Below are 20,278 nucleotides of genomic sequence, written 5' to 3'. Positions count from 1 at the left end.
GTCTTGTGTCTGCGTTTTCCTTAAGTGCTTACAACCCAAGCTACGTCCTGTCTGCAATCACTAGCCCGACTGCCGCTTCTGCTGCCTCATAACAGTGCAAGAGACGAAACTCACTATTACACGCTGGCCGGGGAGCCGCAGGCGGGGGCTCTAATGTCTCACTGGTGTTTGTGGCAGTTAGAGTTATGTCTGAGGAAAAATAGTTGGTGACTTATTAAAGGCCTGAATGGAGCCAGTGGTTCTATTTTCAGTGTTCTTGGGCAGCCCTGAAGACAGAGATTTAAATACACACACACACACACACACACACACACACACACACACACACACACGGTGGGGGTGGAGAAAGACAGACAGGAGAGAGGGAGAGAGAGAGAGAGAGAGAGAGAGAGAGAGAGAGAGAGAGAGAGAGAGAGAGAGAGAGAGAGAGAGAAAGAGAAAGACATAGAGATTAACCAAAGCAATAATACTGAGCAATGGGAAAAGGCCAAAACATTCACTAGAGGGAAAAGGGTAAATAAATGATGGTTCAAGTGTGTAATGGTATATTACATAAACATTAACCAAAGTGAGTCAACACCTCAATGATGGGAGCATCTATCCCCACATATTATTAGGGGAAGAGCAGGCTGCTGAACCAGATACAGGCATATTACCCATTTTGTAAGAGAAATAGACCAAAATATTTCCCTCTCACCCCAAACTGTGGAACGTAAGCAATAGTATCTCTGGGTGGAGAAACTGTCACAGGCCTCTATTTTCTTCTATATATTTGGAATGTTCTACAATTATAACTTAGTTCTATTAAATAATAATTACTTTTAAAACTATAGTATACAGACTTCATTAGTCATGTGGACATACGATAAGCTGTTCATATCTGAACTATCGTTGGCATTCATTCTAAAACCTCTTTTTCTTTAGGAGAAGGAACCCAGGGTCTGTGGCCCCTCACCACAGAGCTATTGAACTAGATCCAGAAACAGATCCAGGTCTGGATTCTCCTGTCTGAAACTCATAGGTGGCTCCTCACAGAGACAGCCATGGAGTTTCCTGGGAGACTATTTGGTTCCCTACCTCTAACTTTCTGGTTCTCAGGGCAAGACCTGAGATTCTGCAACCCTAACATTCTCCCAGGTGATGCTGGTGTTGCTGGCCCTGGGACCCCTGAGATATGCTTTTTACTCATCCTGTGGCTTTGTCTGATAGCAAGATAAACCTGGGGACAGGCAAACACCACCACCCCCCAACGCCTGCTCAAGGCACCCCCTCAGAACAATCACACTCAGCTTTCTGGAGAGGGTGTGTGTCAGACATCTCCCCAGGGAAAAGCAATGCGCTTCTGGAAGTGAGAGTTCTCATTCACGTGCACCTCAAGTTCTCCTGCTTACAGATTATTAGAAAATACGAAAGAATGAATGTAAGAATTGCTATTGAAGAAACATTTCCTCCCCCAAGGAATCAATAAATATCAAATCATGCAACCTTATCTCACTCCCCTTCATGAAACTTAAAACCTCCATCAACTTTTAAGATAAAAGCAAAACTCCATACCATAGCCTCCTAGGGTGTGGTCTGGCCTCTGCCACTTTCCCAGGCTTTCTTCTCACCACTTCCCTGCTGGTACCTGGAGGACTGCTAATCATACACCTAGCAGTATAGTTCTGAAGTTACGAGCCAGGAGCCCCCAAGCCAGCTGGCTTTATGAGCTCAGGTCCTATGCACACTTTCCATCACAATTAAAGCCCATGTCATGCCATCTGGCACCAAACAGCTACTCATTGCATTTTACCAAAAATTCATGAATGTTTGCAGCTATAAACTCTCTGGAGGCGAGGAGACCTCTACAGCAGCTTATCATCATCACTATTAAGTACCCCCCTTTCAGACGCTGATACAACATCCAGGGGCTGTGATCTTTGGGATTTCCTCAGGCTTGTGCTGTCCAGTTGCTGCCATTACAAAAGAAGCATTGGAAATGGGTGGGTGGTGGCGGGGGAACCTGTGTGTAGGTCAGGCCCAAAGTCATGAGCCCTAAGGAACAAGACTAGTTAGGTTTGAGGCTTGAGTAATGTCACTCTGTATCTTGGAAATAATAAATAAGGATTTATTTATCTATCCATCCATCCATCCATCCATCCATCCATCCATCCATCCATCCGTCTACCTACCTACCTATCTACCTGCCTATTATGTGTCATCTATCTTCTATTTACCTACTCTCTACCTATCATCTTGTTTGTATCTATCTATCTATCTATCTATCTATCTATCAATCATCTCTTCCTAATTATCTACCTATTATCTATCTATCTATCATCTATCTATCTATCCACCTACATATCTATCATCTTCTGTTGTGGAATATTATTTTAAGATATGTTACATTTGTTTATGCTATGGAATGTTTGTTTAATGATGCAAAGATGTGTTGCATTCTTTTATGTTGCATTTGTTTAACTCTGTGAAGCTTTGCCTGTCTAAAACACCTGATTGGTCTAATAAAGAGCTGAACGGCCAACAGCAAGGCAGGAGAAAGGATAGGCAGGGCTGGCAGGCAGAGAGAATAGGTAAAAGATCAAGGAGCAAGAAGAGAGGGGTCAGCCACCCAGCTACATATCCAGATAGGAAATAAGAAGTAAAGAAAGGTATATAGAAATAGAGAAAGATAAAAGCCCAGAGGCAAAAGGTAGATGGGATAATCTAAGTTAAGGAAAGCTGGTTAGAAACAAGCCAAGCTAAGGCTGGGCATGCATAAGAAAGATGTGTGATTATTTGGGAGCTGGGTGGTGGTACCCCAAAAGAGTAAAGAGCAAAAGAGTAAAATACAACCAACTACAATCTTCATGTACTCATCTATTTTTGATGTCTTTCTTCTTATGAGCAAGGTAGAGTTGATGTCATTGTCCCCACTGTGTATGAGAAGGCAGAGATGCTCTGAGGCACGTCCTGGGAGTTAGGCTCAGGAACCTTATGACCTCTTTCATGGAAATCCCCAGATTCCCAGTGTAGCAGATGAGCAATCTCCTGACACAGGGACTAATTTCTCCTCTCCATTCCCGAGAGCGTTTTAGAATACAAAATTTCAATACTTAAAAATGTAACTTGAAAACAACTGTGGTTCATTTATGGACTCTATTCCAGTGAGTGGCATGCTGCAGGCCTTGGCTTGGCCCTCAGGAAAGCTGTGTTTTGTGAAAAATGAATACACTCACTTTTTAGCAGTGTTTTTTATTTTCATAACCTGGTATTAAGATGACTTCTATAAAGAGCCAGCACACTCTCTTTTTCTCTGTACACTATGGTTTCACTACCCACACATCTAGGGAGCAAGGCCTGGGTGATGACCTAGGTAGCCTCTGTCCTCAAAGCTCTAGCCCATTAATTCCATCGCTGTAATAGAATAAATGTGTCAAAGGCCTGTTGGACTAGTGAGAGGTGTTAGACGGACAGAGTTGTTCCCTGGGGTGGTGCCCTTGAAGGGAATATCAGGACGTGGCTTCTTCCTTCTGCATCCTGACTCCGTGTGAGCAGCTTTGCCCCACATGTCCTCTCTCACATGCTATTCTGCCTCAGTACAAGCCTAGAAACAATAGCGACAAGTGACCGAAGCAACCATGAGCACAGATCATCTTTTCACCTTAGGCACTTCGTCATAGTAACAGAGAGCTCTCACACCTGCCCAGATCCGAACACTTAGCAATGTGCTGCAGCCATTCATTCCAGGAGGAAATCCCTGGACTAAAGCCCTGGAGGTGTGTTTAGTTTGGTTTGGTTTTCATTCTCTGTGGAGCCCACTTTGACACCTTTCATGGCTGCAGAATGGAAACACCAATGTACACTTACTATATGTTTTCTGAATACTGTATATAATACATGCAACATCCTTAGCTATGAGGGCTTCTCTCCCTCTCTCTCTCTCTCTCTCTCTCTCTCTCTCTCTCCACACACACACACACACACACACACACACACACACACACACACACACGTTGAGGGACTGCAGAGTCAGGGATTTCCACTGTGGTTTCTGCTGCGACATTTTAGAGTAAGTTCCCATTCCTGTGGACAAGTGAAACACCAGAAATGTTGAATGAAACAAACCTATTTTGCTGAGTGAAAACCTAAAGTGTGTGTGTGTGTGTGTGTGTGTGTGTGTGTGTGTGTGTGTGTGCTTCATCAACACTACTAACCGAGACTGTTTGATACTATGGACACTGAGCGCTCTCTCCTACCGCAAGATAAAGCCTCCTTGTTCTTCCCAAGAACTGCCCTGAGGGTTTGCTTGCTTCTTCACTTGCGGATTCTGTGTGCGAAAATGGAAGGGGACAGCAGAGCCACCGGACTGCAGAATTGTCCCCATGGCGGTGGAAGGACTGAGAGGGGCCAGGGTAGGCACTTACACCCTCTCCACCAGTGTCCTAGCTCAACACTACTGCTTCCATTGCATCCCTCTAAGCATCAGCTTTCATACCTGACCCAGCTCAGGCCTGGAGCTGCTGCTGACCTCCAGACCTGTGGTAGTGAGGCCTTGGCTCTGATGGCACATGCCCAGGCGCCACCCTGATTGTCTTCTAGGATCAATATGAGAAAGGGTATCAACACCCCTCCTAGAACTCATTTCTTCAGCATAGCATTCTCCCTACACTGAAGGGCCATGCAGGCTCCTGACACTGAAGGGCCATGCAGGCTCCTGAGGGACCAGAGACCCTTGGCAGCACCAGACTGTCAGATTGCTGGTACAAGGTTGTAATTGATCTCCCCATACGACCTGTCCAGCTGTTTTTACCGAGACCAGTGTCAGCAATTTTGACTAACAATGGACGTTTCTTAGACACTTTGATGTGGAAACAAAGACCCTCCACACTGTGGACAAAGGACTAGGGTGCACCGGACACCTCACACATTTCAGTAGACAGTTGATTTGGGGAGCTGCTAAGGAGCTAGCAAGGAGCTTTACATCTGAGCGTGCCCTTAAAGGAAGGAGATCTTTAATATTTGCAGCCACACTTCCCAAGTCTGCACCTACTGAAGTACGTACGCCAGGGTTATCTTTAGGAAAACGGACACTGTCTGGTGAAGCCCCCTGGAAGTGTGTCGGAATCCTCTAGGGATTATGACGCAAAGCTAAAATGCCTGCAAGCCCCATGCACTCCGAGGGGACAGTTGCCAGCGAGTGCCCAGCTGCTGTCCCCTCCCCTCTCCCCAAGACCTCTGCCCTTCTCATGTTTCCTATTTGTCTCCTTTGCTTTGTAGTTTTGTGTTGTCACGTGACTCCTCACCTCTAGCCAAAGGATCTTATGGGTTTTGTTACAAAACTCAAGACGCTCAGTTCCTGGTTTATGACGCCCGATTGTAGCAGAACCCAGGTGTGTTCCTCTGACTCCTGTTCCCTACCTGTCACTGTCACTTGGTTGACACTTAGCTACATTTCTGCTGGAAGCCACACATTTGCCAAATTGCATTTTTTGGTGACCACAGAGAGGCAATGTTCAGAGCACCATTGCTGAATGCACGTGACAGAGCCCTGGGCACAGGGGAACATGTTCTCTGCTCTGCAGGTGGAACATGTCTGTTGTCTAAAGGAAAAAAAAAAATTCAAGGTAACCCACCGGTTTCTGTGTGTGAACAGTCCCAGATTCAAATGACAGAGATGCTTGTTAAATATTTTTTCACAAATAAAAACATCTCCAATCCCTACTGTGCTTTGTACAGTGAACAATCACCCAAACAAAACAGCCTTTGATGCCATTCCCCAGCTGCGCGGCTGAGACTTGCCCGGTATAGAGAATTCAGTATTTGGAACTGCGTATAGATGCTGGCACATTCCACAGAGAATCTCGGCTTACTTCTGGGCTCTGCAGTGGGTGGAGACTGGGATTTTCAGAGTCTACCATTTGGGAAAGCCAGGCCAACACCAAGTCTGTGGCTCTGCTGTCCTGTCCGTCCCCCAAGGGAATCAGCTACCACCGCTCTGTGAAGACACTGGGTCACAGCAATAAGCAAGGCTGACTCTTCCAGGCAAAGACAACATTCTGAAAGGACCACGTGCAATTTGACCTCGGCTCTGTTTTTAAGGCAAGCAAATTATTCTTGGGCACACAGTGAGCATCTCGCTCCTTCCTTCTCTCCCCCAGCAAATCTTTCTAACGCAGCTATTGTTTATCAAGCACAGGGTTAAGCAAGTGAACAAGTCAGTGGGTTGACAGTAAACACAGGCAACAACACACACACACACACACAGCAGGTGATGTGTTAGAAAGCCATCAGGGCTACAGAGAGAGAAAATACAGAGAGCAAGCACAGGGGTCATCCGGGCTGGGACAGGGGTCATCTGCGGTGGGTGGTGGGTAAAGAGCCTGATACACAAGTCTGGGGACTCAGAGTGTGAGTCCCCAGAATCCACTTCAAGCCAGGTGTGGTAGCACACATCTGTAATCCCAGTGCGCCTATGGAATAAGAGGTAGAGAGAGAGGAGAATTCCAAAAGCTTGAAGGCCAGCTAGCTACAAGGCCGCTGAGCCCAGCAATGGGCTGGACTATGGAATGGTGGGCAACAAAAAAGTGAGAGCCCATCTCAGACAAGAAAGAAGGTCAGGGCTGACATCCGTCCAAGATTGACCTTTGACCTTCACATCCATGCTATGGCATGCACACACCCAAACATTCTCTCTCTCTCTCTCTCTCTCTCTCTCTCTCTCTCTCTCTCACACACACACACACACACACACATTCTCTCTTTCACACACAGACAGACACAGAAACAGAGAGAGAAAGAGAGAGAGAGAGAGAGAGAGAGAGAGAGAGAGAGAGAGAGAGAGAGAGAGAGAGAGAGAGAGAGAGAAGACAGGGAAAGATACTGCAAACTTCAAAAACATTTTCTTGTTTACAGTGGAGTCCAAAACCAGGCTGTCTGGATTGAAATTCCAGCTTCACCCCCCCCCCACTATCATGGAGAAACTGAGCCAAGCGTCTCAATTCTCAACTCTGTGCCTCAGATTTTGTTTTCAAGGTTGGATATACATCACAATCTGATAGAAGACTAAAGTTATGCTGACTATTGTTCAGCCCAGTGCCTGGTACCATGTCACATGTACACAAGCATGTATATATAATTTAAAGAATAAACTAACTTTCATAATATGCAGGTGATGTTTACAAAGTCTTAGGAAGGTGTGGTTCAACTAAAAATACCTTTACTTCACATGAGATACAAAAAAAATTCCCTTCTGACCTGCTATACTTCCTAAACACAAGGTCATTTTAATTTGATCAGAATCACTAGAGAGCTAACAAAGACCCTGTAAGTATTTTAATATATGTGCTAGTTCCTCAGGGACACTTGGTGACTGAGTGTGGAGAGTTTTATTAAAAGCACAAGTGCCACAAAACAGGCTGTACCGTGAAGCATCATGGGATCAGAAAGAAACTCGAGGATGCAAACGTAGAAAAATAAAGGAGACAGTTATTACGACTTTTATGGCCCTGGGGATGTGAGCAGGGCCAGTGGCCTCAGTCCTGGGCCCTATCCAGAGCTGCATTCAGGGGAGAACAATGCACAGTCTCGAAGCAGGTGGTGGCACACAGCAGCTGAGTCGCCTCTAAACAGCTTGCTGGGCTCAGCGGCCTCACTCAGCTTCTCCTCTTGCACGTGTGTGTGTCTGGCTGTTAGAGGGAGATTGCACTTGCTTCCCACTCCCCCATGTTACCTCTGTGGTGTGCAGGTGCCTGGTCATGGAGGCCGGAAGTCAACGCTGGGTGTCCTCTCTTACTCTTCACCATATTTATGTATTTTTTTTGTTAAGATCAGCTGGCCAGGGTGCTCTGGGGATCTGTATGGCTTTCATGTCCCCAGTGAGAGGATTGCAGGTGTGTGCGACTACACCTGGCCTTTTTGCATGGGTTGTGGTTTCTAAATCCAAGTTCTCGTGTTTGTGTGGAAAGCACTTTGCTGACTGAGCAACTTCTATACTATACATGATGGCATCAAATTTATTTTATTTAAAATATTGAGTTATTTCCAGTTGTTCTGTGATAAAGTGAGTTTGACAATTCTGTGTATATCCACGTCTTGCAGGAATATATGTTATACCACTGTTTAAACATATCAGCATCTTCCAGAGTTGTCTCTGCCCAGGTAAAACCAACAAATATTTAACAGCGATAGTGTTTGGGAGACTCAGTGCCTACTGTCAGGATGGTTGTATCCATCAAAATATGTAACATGGTTTGATGCCTCCAGCCCAGTAATGGCTCAGCCGAGATTTTATGTTTTCTGATTAAGCTTAGCTAAAAGCACTGCTTATCCTGAGCAGCACACTCACACGAGAAGATGGATATTGGTCTTGCCTATAGTCCTGGGTGACCCTGAGATGGCATGGATATGGGTGTGACCATCTTGTCTCCTAAACAGTGAGTCATTCAGGGATAGTGAACAAGGATTATTGCCACAGATAACAACCTTTTAGTCATGTCAGTTCCAGGCAGGGTGGGCAGAAAACTTGGGCACTGTGCCAGCTAGCTTTATGTGAATTTGACAGGAGTTCAAATCATTTGGGAAGAGAGAGCTTTGAGAAAATGGTACCACCTGGTTGGCCAGTGAGCAAACCTGTAGGGCATTTCCATAGTGATTGATGGGGGAGGCCCAGTGGCAACCCCGGGCAGGTGGTCCTGGAGTGTATAAGGAAGAAAGCAGGCTGAGCAAGCCACAGAGCACAAGTCAGCAAGCAGCACCCCTCCATGGCCTCTGTATCAGTTCCTGCCTCCAGGTTCCTGACCTATTTGAGTTCCTATCCAGACTCCCCTCAGTGACAGAGTGTGACGTGGAGCTCAAGCTGAAATAAACCCTTTCCTCCCCAAGTTGCTTTTGGTCACGGTGTTTTATCACAGTAATAGGAAGAGAAGTTAGGTACTTTTTGGTTCTTTGGGCCCTTCTGAGTTGCCATGATGTCTTCTTGGACAGAGCCCAGGATGTCATCTGAATCCCAACATTCCAGATTGTGACCTTGTCAGTGCCCTGGTGCCAGTGAGTCTAAAGTCCCAAGATCTTTGGGCACTCCCTCAAGGGCCTGGCACACACACCTCATTTCTACACCATACCCCTACACACACACACACACACACACACACACACACACACACACACACACACACACACACACACAATGGTCTTTCCCTGAAATTCTTATCTCTGAAAGCTTCACTGTAAAGAATCTGAATCCACTGCCCTTTCTTCCCTGGTTCCAAGCCCTTCCAGAAAACTGATGCCCTGAGGCCAAAGCACTATAGCCAAAGACCAAGAATCAGAGGAGAGCTCTGGGTGGTGGGAGGTTGGTGTCAGCTGCTACTTGGGGGCATGAGCGCCTGTGTGCTGGATGTTATTCCAAACTCTATGATTTTTTTCTGCTTTCCCAATTGGGGTTCTATCATCCCATTTGGAAAAACCCCTCTACTGGCCCAGCTGATGCCCAGGACTCGCCTCTCCAGATAAACATGATCCAAGATGAGTCCCAGTTCAGCAAAGGAGAGCAGAGTTGTCTTACAACTCTGTTATCACAATGCTTCAAGCAGGATGGGAGGGAAAGAGCAAATTTCTCACAAAAGGCAAAACAGTATATACTGAAAAAAAAAATGGTGCCCAGAGAATGATGAATTCAGATGGGATTACTGAACAAGATGTGGTAAGTGTTCCTGCAGTCCCGGAATTGGGAGTGTTGGTAGAAGGATTATGAATTCAAGGCAAGCCTAGGCTATATAGAGTTCTAGACTTGGCCTGGCTACAGAATAAGTCTCTATATAACACAAGAAAATAAACAAACAAATAAACAAACAAATAAATAAATAAGGAAGATAGATGATAGATAGATAGATAATAAATAATCTTCATTCTAAGATTCAATTTCTGAGAACTAGGGGTATAGAATTGTAATGCTTCTGAAACTCTTTTTGCATGCTTCTGTAAGTTGAGATGGAGGCAATGACATGGGGCTTCCAAGGCTGAGTGCAAAGGGTAGTGAGACTTTTATCTCGTGCACTAGAATCCATGTGCTGCAGCCATGAGCTGTCAGGTTAGAAGCTCCCACTGTCCGGAGGCCACCATGTTTCAGGGAAACATAAACTGTGTGGAAAGTCTCATGTAGTGCTTGGCAGCCCTGTGGGTCATCTTATTTCAGCCCCCAGATGTGTGAGTGGAGGTGCCATCACATGATTCCAGAGCCCAGATGTCAGGTCCCCCTCAAGAACAGAGGGCACAAACTTCTAACTTCCAGACTTCTCACCCAACAGAACCTGATACCATGGAACAATGGGTATTGTTTTTCCAAACTCTGGTTTGTCATTTAGCAATGATATTTGAGATATATTCTGGTGGAAATCCTTTCTACTTCAACATTAAAAGCTAATGTCCTTGAGGATGAAGCTTCCAGTTTATTTGATGTATGCTAAATCACTGGCTTTTAAAAAAGGGATCAATGCTTAGAATGTTACCTATGCTAGAAACTTTATGTAGAATGCAGTTTTATTTTATTTTTTATTTTTTCTGTGTAGACAAAGTATACATGAAACAATAGCTTAGTTTTCTTCTGAAAAGAACATTGTTCTATGTACAGTATGAAAATAGTTTAACTGAATGAAAATGTGTAGACTATGATGTTTCAGGATATGTAAGAGTATTTTTATGTTGCAGAACCACAGGAATGTGTAGTTATAGTTTATTAGAGGTATAAATTAGATACTTATATAGATACTTTATAGCCACCTTGCCTCTCCCATTCAGGCATCCATCTACCCACCCACCTAGCCAACTGACTAGCCTATAGACAATCAACCAACATGGGGTGACCATCTCCTTAGGGTGAGGCTCTGTGTTAGATCCAGGCCCTGCCCTCACTTATAATAGTTCATAGACTAGCAGCAGTGTCTGCAGCCTAGGAGGTTTGACATGTGCAAGAAATTGCTATCCATCACTCTTATGGTCTAAACATGGAGGTCCTATATAATGATGAATATATGCCAATATGCATCCACATTGCTTAAGGACTCTCAGATGATCATAGTACATATATGCTAAGGGAAACTTGCTCCCGTGGAACAGTGAACAGTGAGACTGTGGTCACTGGCCTGGGTTAAGGCCAACTGTGAGAGGCTTGCTTTAATGACAGAGGGGGAACAGCCAGGAAGTCAGGAGTCTACCTGTGACAAGAGGTTCCTTCTTGCTTGTCTGGATATCTGAGCCAGGCACACAGGTGACTGAGTTGAGGGGACATGGACCATACCACAGACCTGAGTATATATTGTTGTCCCAGTAAAGGTCCCCACTGCTGTTGGGGGTCTGTCCTGTGGAGCTGAGTGAACTGGGATTGCTGACTGACTTCAGACTGGCATTTTTTTCTCTTCCCTATGGCACCATCTGCCAGATGTTGTCCTGTGTCTGGGGACAATCAGGGCCTCTGTCTTTGTCTTCCAGAGGTCTTACCTGCAGGAAAAGTGAGCTGGGGAAACTTCAAAGGACTAGGGGGTACGGCCTCACTGATTTCTCCGGGGCTGTGCTCACTTTTTTGTGGAAAAAGAAAACTCCAGATACAAAGGAAACCAGCAAAGGAGAAGGAGGGATGAAAGAGTGTCAGTGACTCACGGGAATGAGCAAGATAAAAACAGAGCAGGGAGAAGTCCCACGTACCTTGAAAAAGACATTGGAGTGTAACGATTAGAACAGCAACCAGTCAGTCAATAAATACATATACCTGTCGGGACCCGAGCCTTTGGAAGGCTCAGAAGAGACTAACTCCTGACTCCTGGGGCTCCTGGCAAGGCACAGGGGTATGTGGCACCATAAGCTCCCTGAGACTGCCTGAGCTGACATAAAAGGGCACTAGGAACTGGCTCCTTCTGGTCCAGTGTAATTTAATTCAGAAGTACTAGAGACTTCTTTGTGAAGCAATCGCCGTCACGCTCAAGGCCCCAGTGGCCAGCACTGGTTGAATTTCATCCCCTGGGCACCGCATCTGTCCGGCCCTGAATTCTGATATTTGTCACAGGGTTGGATCAATGCAAACGGAGCTTTGCCGAAGAGATAGGCAGAGGGAGCCAGAGCCTCCTCCTGCCTTATCTCGGCCCCGAGCATCTTCCATTCTAGAAGCACCGGCTTTGATCTGATGATTGACGTCGTCTGCTTCTTCCACGGGCACCTATCCTCACTGCTGTCATCTCTGCTGGGCAATCTGATGGGTTCGGTTCCTCTTTCATTACTTCTGAAATGAGGGCTTAGCTCTGACCCTATGTGTCTGATATCTGGCAAGGTCTAACTGCTGCTCTGGGACTCCAGGTGTCCTTGAAAAGGAAGGAGTGGAGACATAACCATGTATATTACACTGGAGCTCCCGGAGACAGGCTGACAGCTGACATGAGACCCACTCATCTGGTTGATGAGTGGCAGGTGTCTGAAAGCCACTGTGGCATCCCCTTGGGGAACAATTATCTAGTTATGCCACCTGCCTCATGTTTAGACCTGTTGTTCTCAACCTCCCTAATGCCGTGACCCATTAATATAGTTCTTCAGGTTGTAGTGACCCCCCAACCATAACATTATTTCATTGCGGCTTCATAAATATACTTTTGCTACAGTTCTGAACTATAATGTAAATATCTGATACACAGGATAGCTGATATATGACCCCTAGAGGGGGCGCCATCCACAGGTCAAGAACCATTGGTTGAGACATTCAAATAGTATCAGTACAGCCCATTAGTTCTAGGATCTTTACCACCTGAAAAATAACCAGAGATCCACGATGCTTCAACTGTACAGTACACACAGTCATAGCCTGTGACTGGACCTATATTTCCGTGTGTGTGTGTGTGTGTGTGTGTGTGTGTGTGTGTGTGTGTGTGTGTGACATGAAGGAGGAATGCAAATCAGTCATGCAGACTTAATAGCATTTAACACCCCAGGCATGGACTTTAAAAGTTGACAAGAGATCCATGACAATAACATGCTAAAATTGTCTTTGACAGAGTGAGTAATTGAAATTATGCTATTGCTATGGTTTATTTGGAAATTTCAGGTAGATCGGTGTGTGCAGTTTGAAAATAGATGCAAATAACAGAGGCTACCACACCACAGGCCAACATCATGCTGTGACAGCCAGCCCGAGTGCGGGCTGGCCCCTCCACTGCAGGATGGCTTCTCAGGGACTCGACTGACTTTCCTCACACTGAATTTGAACCCAGCACTGCGGGATCAGGATGACCAAGCACTTCAAAGGCTCGAGTTTCCTCATGATCTCTCCTGTTTCCTTTTTGGTACTCATTTAAACAGTGAATGAATACAGGGAGAGAGTTCACCAAGGCCAGAGACTCACCGCTGTAACCTAGAGCAACCTCAGAGTGCAATTAAAACCAATTAGGCCCATGTGGGTATAATTACAGTGACTTAATGAGCAGGAAGGGAATGAGCCTCTTCTGGGAAGCAAGCGGACCTCCACGTGTGAGTGTGATGAGGAGAGCCCAGCTCGTGCCAGACTGTTGGGAGGCTTGCAGAGAAGGTGGTGTATGTGTGTGTGTGTGTGTGTGTGTGTGTGTGTGTGTGTGTGTGTGTGGTGTGGGGGGGGGAGTAAATGAGGGAGGGGTTGGGGGTGAGGTGGAGATAGCGACAGGGAGAAAGGGGGCCCTTTCCAAGGACAGTTTTGTTGCCTGGAAGACACACGGAACTCTCTGTTGTGCACGTGGCAGCTTCCAGGGAAGGGGGGGGGGTTATATGGCTTGATTCAAAGCTGTGAGCAGTGTAGAGGGGGCCCTAGGTCAGCGGAGACCTGCTCTGAGAGTGGCCCTGGCCTCGTCACCCCTTTGCCAGACGTTTGTTTGGGAGCACCAGCCACTGCTGGCACTGAAACAAGGACTCTGTGTGACACTCCACAACAGAGTCCAGTGACTCTTAAATATGCTGGGAAAGCAAAAAGAAGGTGTGCCACCATGCTTCGGTGTGCGGTGGCCTGGGTGAAGGAGGAGCGGACCTGGATTGTGGCCTGGGGAGAGGCGGGGTGATGTTTCTGGGACCTTTCTCTTCCCAGGGGAGAAACAGGCTGCACAGCACCCTCTACAGGCTGCCTGGGGAGCAGCAGCCTGGGGCTCCGTCCTAATTTCCCTGTAGGCTCCAACCAGAGGCATTCCTAACCACTGGACAAAGACCTCTGAAGGTTCCTGCACAGTTGGAGCATCACCCGGAGGGCTTGTGGAAACCCAGATTTGCGGGACCCATGGCTGACCTAGAAGTCCGAAAGGAAGGTGGGGGAGGGGACAGAAACCTGCAGGTTAAATAGTCCATGGTAATGTTCAGGCACAGGATGCCTGAGATTTGTTACCTGGGTGTTTGTCCATCATTTGGTAACTGCAGGCAGCCATGGGCTCAGGGGAGATACAGTTTTTCTAGAGACTTCCCTGCCTATCAGATTCCCTCCCCTTAAACCAGGCATTATGATGGGCACGGGTGGCTGAAGACGACTAGCATTCAGGCCTTGACTTCAAGAAGCAAATACTTGCAGGAGTGAAGATAGACAGCTGAGTAAGCAATCATGAAACAATTTGTGCTCTGGAACTTGGGAGGGGTAGGTCCAAAGTGTTCTGGGAACGTGGTGGAAGTCAATAAGTTCAGAGAGGCAGATATGGAGGTACGTCAAGGTCAAGGCCGGAAGAAATCTTCAAAAGGATTTGACAGGCCTTGTGAAGGGCAAACATGTGCCAGACAGAGAGGAAGACAAAGCATTTAAAGTGGACAACCCCACAAACTCGGGATGTGTTTGAGCAGAAGACAGGGTTGTCCGTGAAACAGCCATCATCAGATTTGTTATTACCGTTTCCTGTGTTTGCAGTCTCAGGGCCTGGACCCAGGGCCTTGTGAGCTCGGCAAGTGCTCTACCACGGGGAAACACCCCAGTCCTTACAGCTTTCCCTCTACCTCAGACCTGCAGAGCGGGCTCCTTCTCCCAGACACTCTTCTCAGACCCCTCGAAGTTTGTGATTTGAAAATGCTCAGTAGGTGGGCCTGAGGACACAGCTGTGGTGTTGTGTGTAACCGAGGGTGAACTGGGACCGAGCACCACAGAGCCGGGAACCGAGAGAGCAGGCTCACGTGGGCTTGGGCTGAACTGCCCTCAGACAAGACAAGGCGTGGTGTCCTTGTCCTCACCTCCCTCCCTCCCGAGTAAAAGGCATCGTTTGGATCCAAGAACTGCCAAACAGCATCTGATACCTTCCCCCAACCCCAGCCTGTCACTGGCTGGCCACAGGCATGGCTCAGCTGGGCATTTTTTAGGTATTAAAAAAAAAATAGCAGCATACACGGTATTAAGTTTCATTCTGGCATTTTCAAACAAAATTAATTTTTGTCGATTTTTGTCCACACCATCCCATGTCCCTGGCCCCTCTTTGTGCCCGCCCTTCTACTCAGCTGGATGTTTTGACCTTTGAAAAACAATGTTGATGCATGGACATCTAAAAGTAGACCAGGAATCAGGGTTCTCAGCCAGAAAACTGGAACCCCACACTGTCCCAATGTCGGGAAAACCATACAGGCAGCAGATAGGTCGGGAGAGAAGGCTTCAGGTTCCCATCCCACCATCTGGGGACAGAGAGGTGTGATGTGGGGCACAACTTTACCCTTCTGGGTATCCACAACTTCTGAGGTCACGGATAACTTCTATAGTTTAAAAACATATTTATTTACATCCTATGTGTATGGGTGTTTTGCCTGCATGTATGTGTGCGCCATACACATGCAGTACCCATGGAGGCCAGAAGAGGGCCTCAGATACCCTGCAAGTGGAGTTATGGCCAATTGTGACTTACCACGTGGGTGCTGGGACTAAACATGATTCCTCTGCAAGAGCAGGAAGTGCTCTTAACTGCTGAGCCATCTCTTCAACTCATAATCTCTAATTTTATGGGACGATTTTTTTTCAAGCTATAGTATTGGCACTATAGCAATGTTTCTTAACTGTATATGCAAATTTGATAAGCGATTTTAAATTGTAAAAACGAATTGTTTCACCATTAAACTACCAGGAGTTTAAAAACAACTTTGGGGGGCTGGTAAGATGGCTCAGTGGGGCAAGGTGCTTGCTGCCAAGCCTGACAACCTACGTGTGAACCTGTAATCCACGTGGTGGAAGGAGAGAATCTACTCCTGCAAGTTATCCTCGCGAGAGGGCAGCTTTTGAGAACCGGTTCTCCTACGGTGGATTCCGGCCATCAGGCTTGGTGGTAAGTGTCTTACCCCGCCGAACTCATCTCACCCCAGCTAGCTCAGGGACGCTCAGGTAGGAAATCCACACAATGGGAAGAGGCAAAGGCTGTACACCAGGTCTCCCTCCGGCTGGCCCACAGGGGCAGCACCTCAGTTCCATCCAGCGGCACACCAGACTGTGGTGTCTTTAAAGGGACCAAGAACGTTTCAAATGGCAGTTGAGATGACTTTCGTAAGTTTGAAACCTACCAAGCAGACATTGGCTCGTGGATGTGAAGCTGAGAGCCGGTGATACTCACTGCTTTACAGTTCTGTGAGTTTTAAGAAACGCACATAGTCATACAGCTGCTGTTACTTCTCTGTACTGTTAGTCTGACCACGTGACTTGCTTTGGCTAAGCAAATAAGGTTGAGTTAGTTGGGTGTCACTTTGTGGGCAGGCCATAGGAAGACGACAATCCTGGGCAAAGACCACTGTCATCCCATGATGACATGGCATGAAGCATGGATAAGAAATGAACTGTTGGGTGCTGTCAGAGCCTAACATTAGGACTTCTTTTTTTGTGACCTAACCTAGCCCCCCCCCCCCTTACTGAGACGCCGATGACTGTGCATTCACTGGCTAAAATGTGATAGGAAACTCCTTCAGCCTGTTATACAACAATCCCCACTCACTCAACACCCCCAAGAGCTCAAACCACACTTGCATTTCATTTCCATACTCCCCCCCCCCCCCCCCCGGCCTGTATTCTGGGAGTGTGAAGTTCCTTGACTATAAAACAGCGGCTAGCACTGTGACCATCTCCCTACCCTGCTCCACACTCTTCCTCACACTTCCTTCCAATCGCCACACCTGAAGTCCCCCATCTCTGCTCCCAGGCTTGCTACCTGGCATGTCTTGTCTTTACTCTGCCCCAATGCAACTTCCTTTTCCTTAATAGTACAGGTCCAAATGTCACCTCCCCTTTGAACTGTCCCTGAACCCTCATCACTGATAAAATTAACTGCTTTATCACCAAGTTCCCAGAGCATGTTTGAACCTTTTATACAGTGGTACTATTTGTATACTTCTGTCATTTCTCTCACATCCCCACACATGGAAGCCTTCTCCACTGAGATTTCATGACACAGAGGAGTTGGGAGGCATGCCAGGGTGAAGTGTGTGAGGAAGGACAAACTTGTAGGAAGCACAAGGTGTCAACACCAGTGAGAAACCAACTGCAGTCTTGTCAGAGGAATCCAATGTGCTTGCACAACCCAGTGGGCTTTAAAATGGAACCCACTGGTGGATGCAGATGTGGTCTGGGTAGACCCTGATCTCACCGTCAACTCTGCTTCAGCCAACATTACGTGTCAGGCACACACAAAACAGGGAATTGAGCAGGGCGGGCTCTGTGCCTCCACCTAGCTGTCTAAGGCTTCCAGGACATCATTCCTCTCCGGTTTCTCGCCATGCCGTGGTGGGCTCTCCCTCCATCAGACTCTCACACTTCTGGCTCACTCACCCGCGCTGTTTCCCAGTTGTCTCTGGCTATGTGGGTGAACAAGCAGTTAGGAGAAGTTGCTGTTGCTTCTCTTTTTCTCATTCATTATGGTGCAAAAAAAAAAAAAAATACTGAATGATGCCCATACGATTCATTTGATGGATACTGCTGTGTGAATTTTCTGTGGGTTACTGGAACAGCTAACAAACTTGGCGGCTTCAAAGAGCATTTGCTCTCATGTAATTATGAAGAACAGAAATCAGAGATTCATTTCTCTTGCTGAAATCCAGGGCTACAACGCCCTCTAGAGCAGTGGTTCTCAACCTTCCAATGCGGGGACCCTTTAGTACAGTTCCTCACACTATGGTGACCACCCCTCAACCATAAAAGTATTCTGTTGCTACTTCATAATGTAATTTTGCTACTGTTGTGAATCATAATGTCAATATCTGATATGCAACCCCCAAGGGTCACAACCCACATGCTGAGAACCACTGTGGCAGAGGCTCTAGGAGCAGATTGTCCCGGTCGCCTGCTCGCCTTGGATCTTGTTGGCATCCTTCCCATACTTTCAATTCTCTCTGTGCTTCTGGTTTACATGGCCATCTCTTCTGGGCTTGTCCTTCATGTCACTCAGGAGGATCTTTATGGTGGCATTTGATGGCCATTGGATAATCGCTTCCCCTTAAAATCCTTAATGTGGGGACTGGCGAGATGGGTCAGCTGTTGAGAGCATGCACTGCTCTTTCATGGACCCGAGTTCGGTTCCCAGCACCCATATCAGGTGGCTCTCCGCTACTGTTAACTCCAGCTCCGTGGGGCTGTGATGTGCCTGGCCCTGGTGGGCACCTGCATTCATATGCACATACTCACACACAGGAACACATGCATAATTTAAAAAAAATAATTAAATCCTTAATGTGATCACATTTACAAGTCCCCTTTCCTGATGGAACTCACTCTTCTAGGTTCGGGGATTAGTGTCTGGTATCTTGGGGAGGCCATGGTTTTCCAGCCACAGTGTTCTGTAAAGTCTCCCACTCACTTCCTGCTGAGCTGCCCTCTCTTCTGGCTCAAGTTACCTGTTGCTGTGAGCAGACTTATTAACTTGTGCTCACAGGCAGACAAATGCGTGCCCTCCAGATGACAGGAGCCTTGCTATTCACCTTCAAAATATTCCTCAAGTGAAAGTAAAATACACACATTGGATTTCTTAAACCATTGCCACGTGCCCCCAAGTGAAATACTTAGGAACCCCAAATGGGGCTTCAAGGAGTCATGTTTCAATGAATATATGACTTTCCCCAATAGAATTCCCCAATGAATAAATAAAATTCATTAATGGCGATAGTTTTCCTTTACACTTCTCAAGTGTTGGAAGCCTGGAACTTTGATAATAAGCATAACCCATGGGTAGTCAGCCATCTTTGTAGAAACAAGATGAGGGGAGCCTTATCTGGAAATGAGAGTTCCTGTCTCCCTACAAGGGAGGTTCTACTTCTCTAACGGGCATGAGACTTGCTTTGGACAATGGAATGGGAATGGAAGAGACCTCAGCCACCACACAGCTGGGGTTAAGAGCCTTTGTATGGCTCTGCTATATCTCCCTTGTCTCCCTCCTTCCTCAGGCTAGTACATCTCAAATAAAAGTTGTTACTTCAGCACAGGCCCTAGAATAAGGATAAAATGAGGCAAAGTTACAGAAACCTATGGATGACAGACAGGCAAGGAATTACTTTTTAATTGAACTGAGACAGTCCATCCCTAGTATCTATAAAGAGTTGGTTCCAGGACATCTCACCCCACAGTCCAAGGACACTCAAGTCCATTAAAGAAAACATAGCAGTATATGGCATGTGCCTCTTACACCTTCATTTTCCTCCGGGGTACTCAGAATACCTAACTCTTGCAAACTATACCAATAGTTGTTATACTGTACTGTTTACAGAAAAAGTCTATTTATGTTCAAAACAGATGAAATTCTGTTTCTAGTTGTTTTCAACGAGAGGTTACCTGAACTGTAGATACAGATTCTGATTCTGTGGTCAGGCCTTCCTTACTCCACAATAAAGACTATTGTGTGTGCCTGGTATGGGTAGGTTGTGGCTCTACATTGTTAACCCACACATGCACACACATATGTGTATGATCATATATTTATGTTTGTCTGTTTCAGTATGCCCCAACTTACACACTGAAGTGGACAAGATGCCCTGCTGTAGAATATTATTTTAAGGTATGTTACATTTGTTTATGCTGTGGAACATTTGTTTAATGATGCAAAGATGTGTTGTATTCTTTTATGTTGCATTTGTTTAACTCTGTGAAACTGTGTACCTGTACCTGTCTAAAACACCTGATTGGTCTAATAAAGAACTGAACAGCCAGTAGTGAGGCAGGAGAAAGGATAAGCAGGGTTGGCAGGCAGAGAGAATAAATAGGAGGAGAAATCTGGGAAGGGGGAATCAAAGAGCAAGAGCAAGAGAAGGAGAGAGGACACCAGGGGTCAGCCACCCAGCTACACAAAAAAATCACAGAGTAAGAAGGAAAAAAAAGATA

At 46.4% G+C, this 20,278-nt stretch overlaps 1 protein-coding gene across 4 annotated transcripts in view; it reads right to left on the bottom strand.

The window, feature by feature from the left end:
- Chn2 (chimerin 2) overlaps nt 1-20,278 on the bottom strand; it is a 277,744-nt gene that overhangs the window by 31,807 nt on the left and 225,659 nt on the right. The window contains exon 1 of one of the 4 annotated variants that reach the window (XM_042273353.2): nt 1,555-1,703. The exons of the other annotated variants lie outside the window; for them this stretch is intronic. Within the exon in view, the coding sequence (XP_042129287.1) occupies nt 1,555-1,557 (3 nt within the window). The 5' untranslated portion in view covers nt 1,558-1,703. Of the gene's footprint in view, nt 1-1,554; nt 1,704-20,278 lie in introns of those variants that run through there. 4 annotated transcript variants of the gene reach the window in all.

This window comes from Peromyscus maniculatus, chromosome 3 (genome assembly GCF_049852395.1).
Source record: "Peromyscus maniculatus bairdii isolate BWxNUB_F1_BW_parent chromosome 3, HU_Pman_BW_mat_3.1, whole genome shotgun sequence".
NCBI classification, from domain to species: Eukaryota; Metazoa; Chordata; class Mammalia; order Rodentia; family Cricetidae; genus Peromyscus; species Peromyscus maniculatus.
Note: the sequence above shows the minus strand (reverse complement) of the source record. Positions and strands in the feature narration are given on the sequence as shown.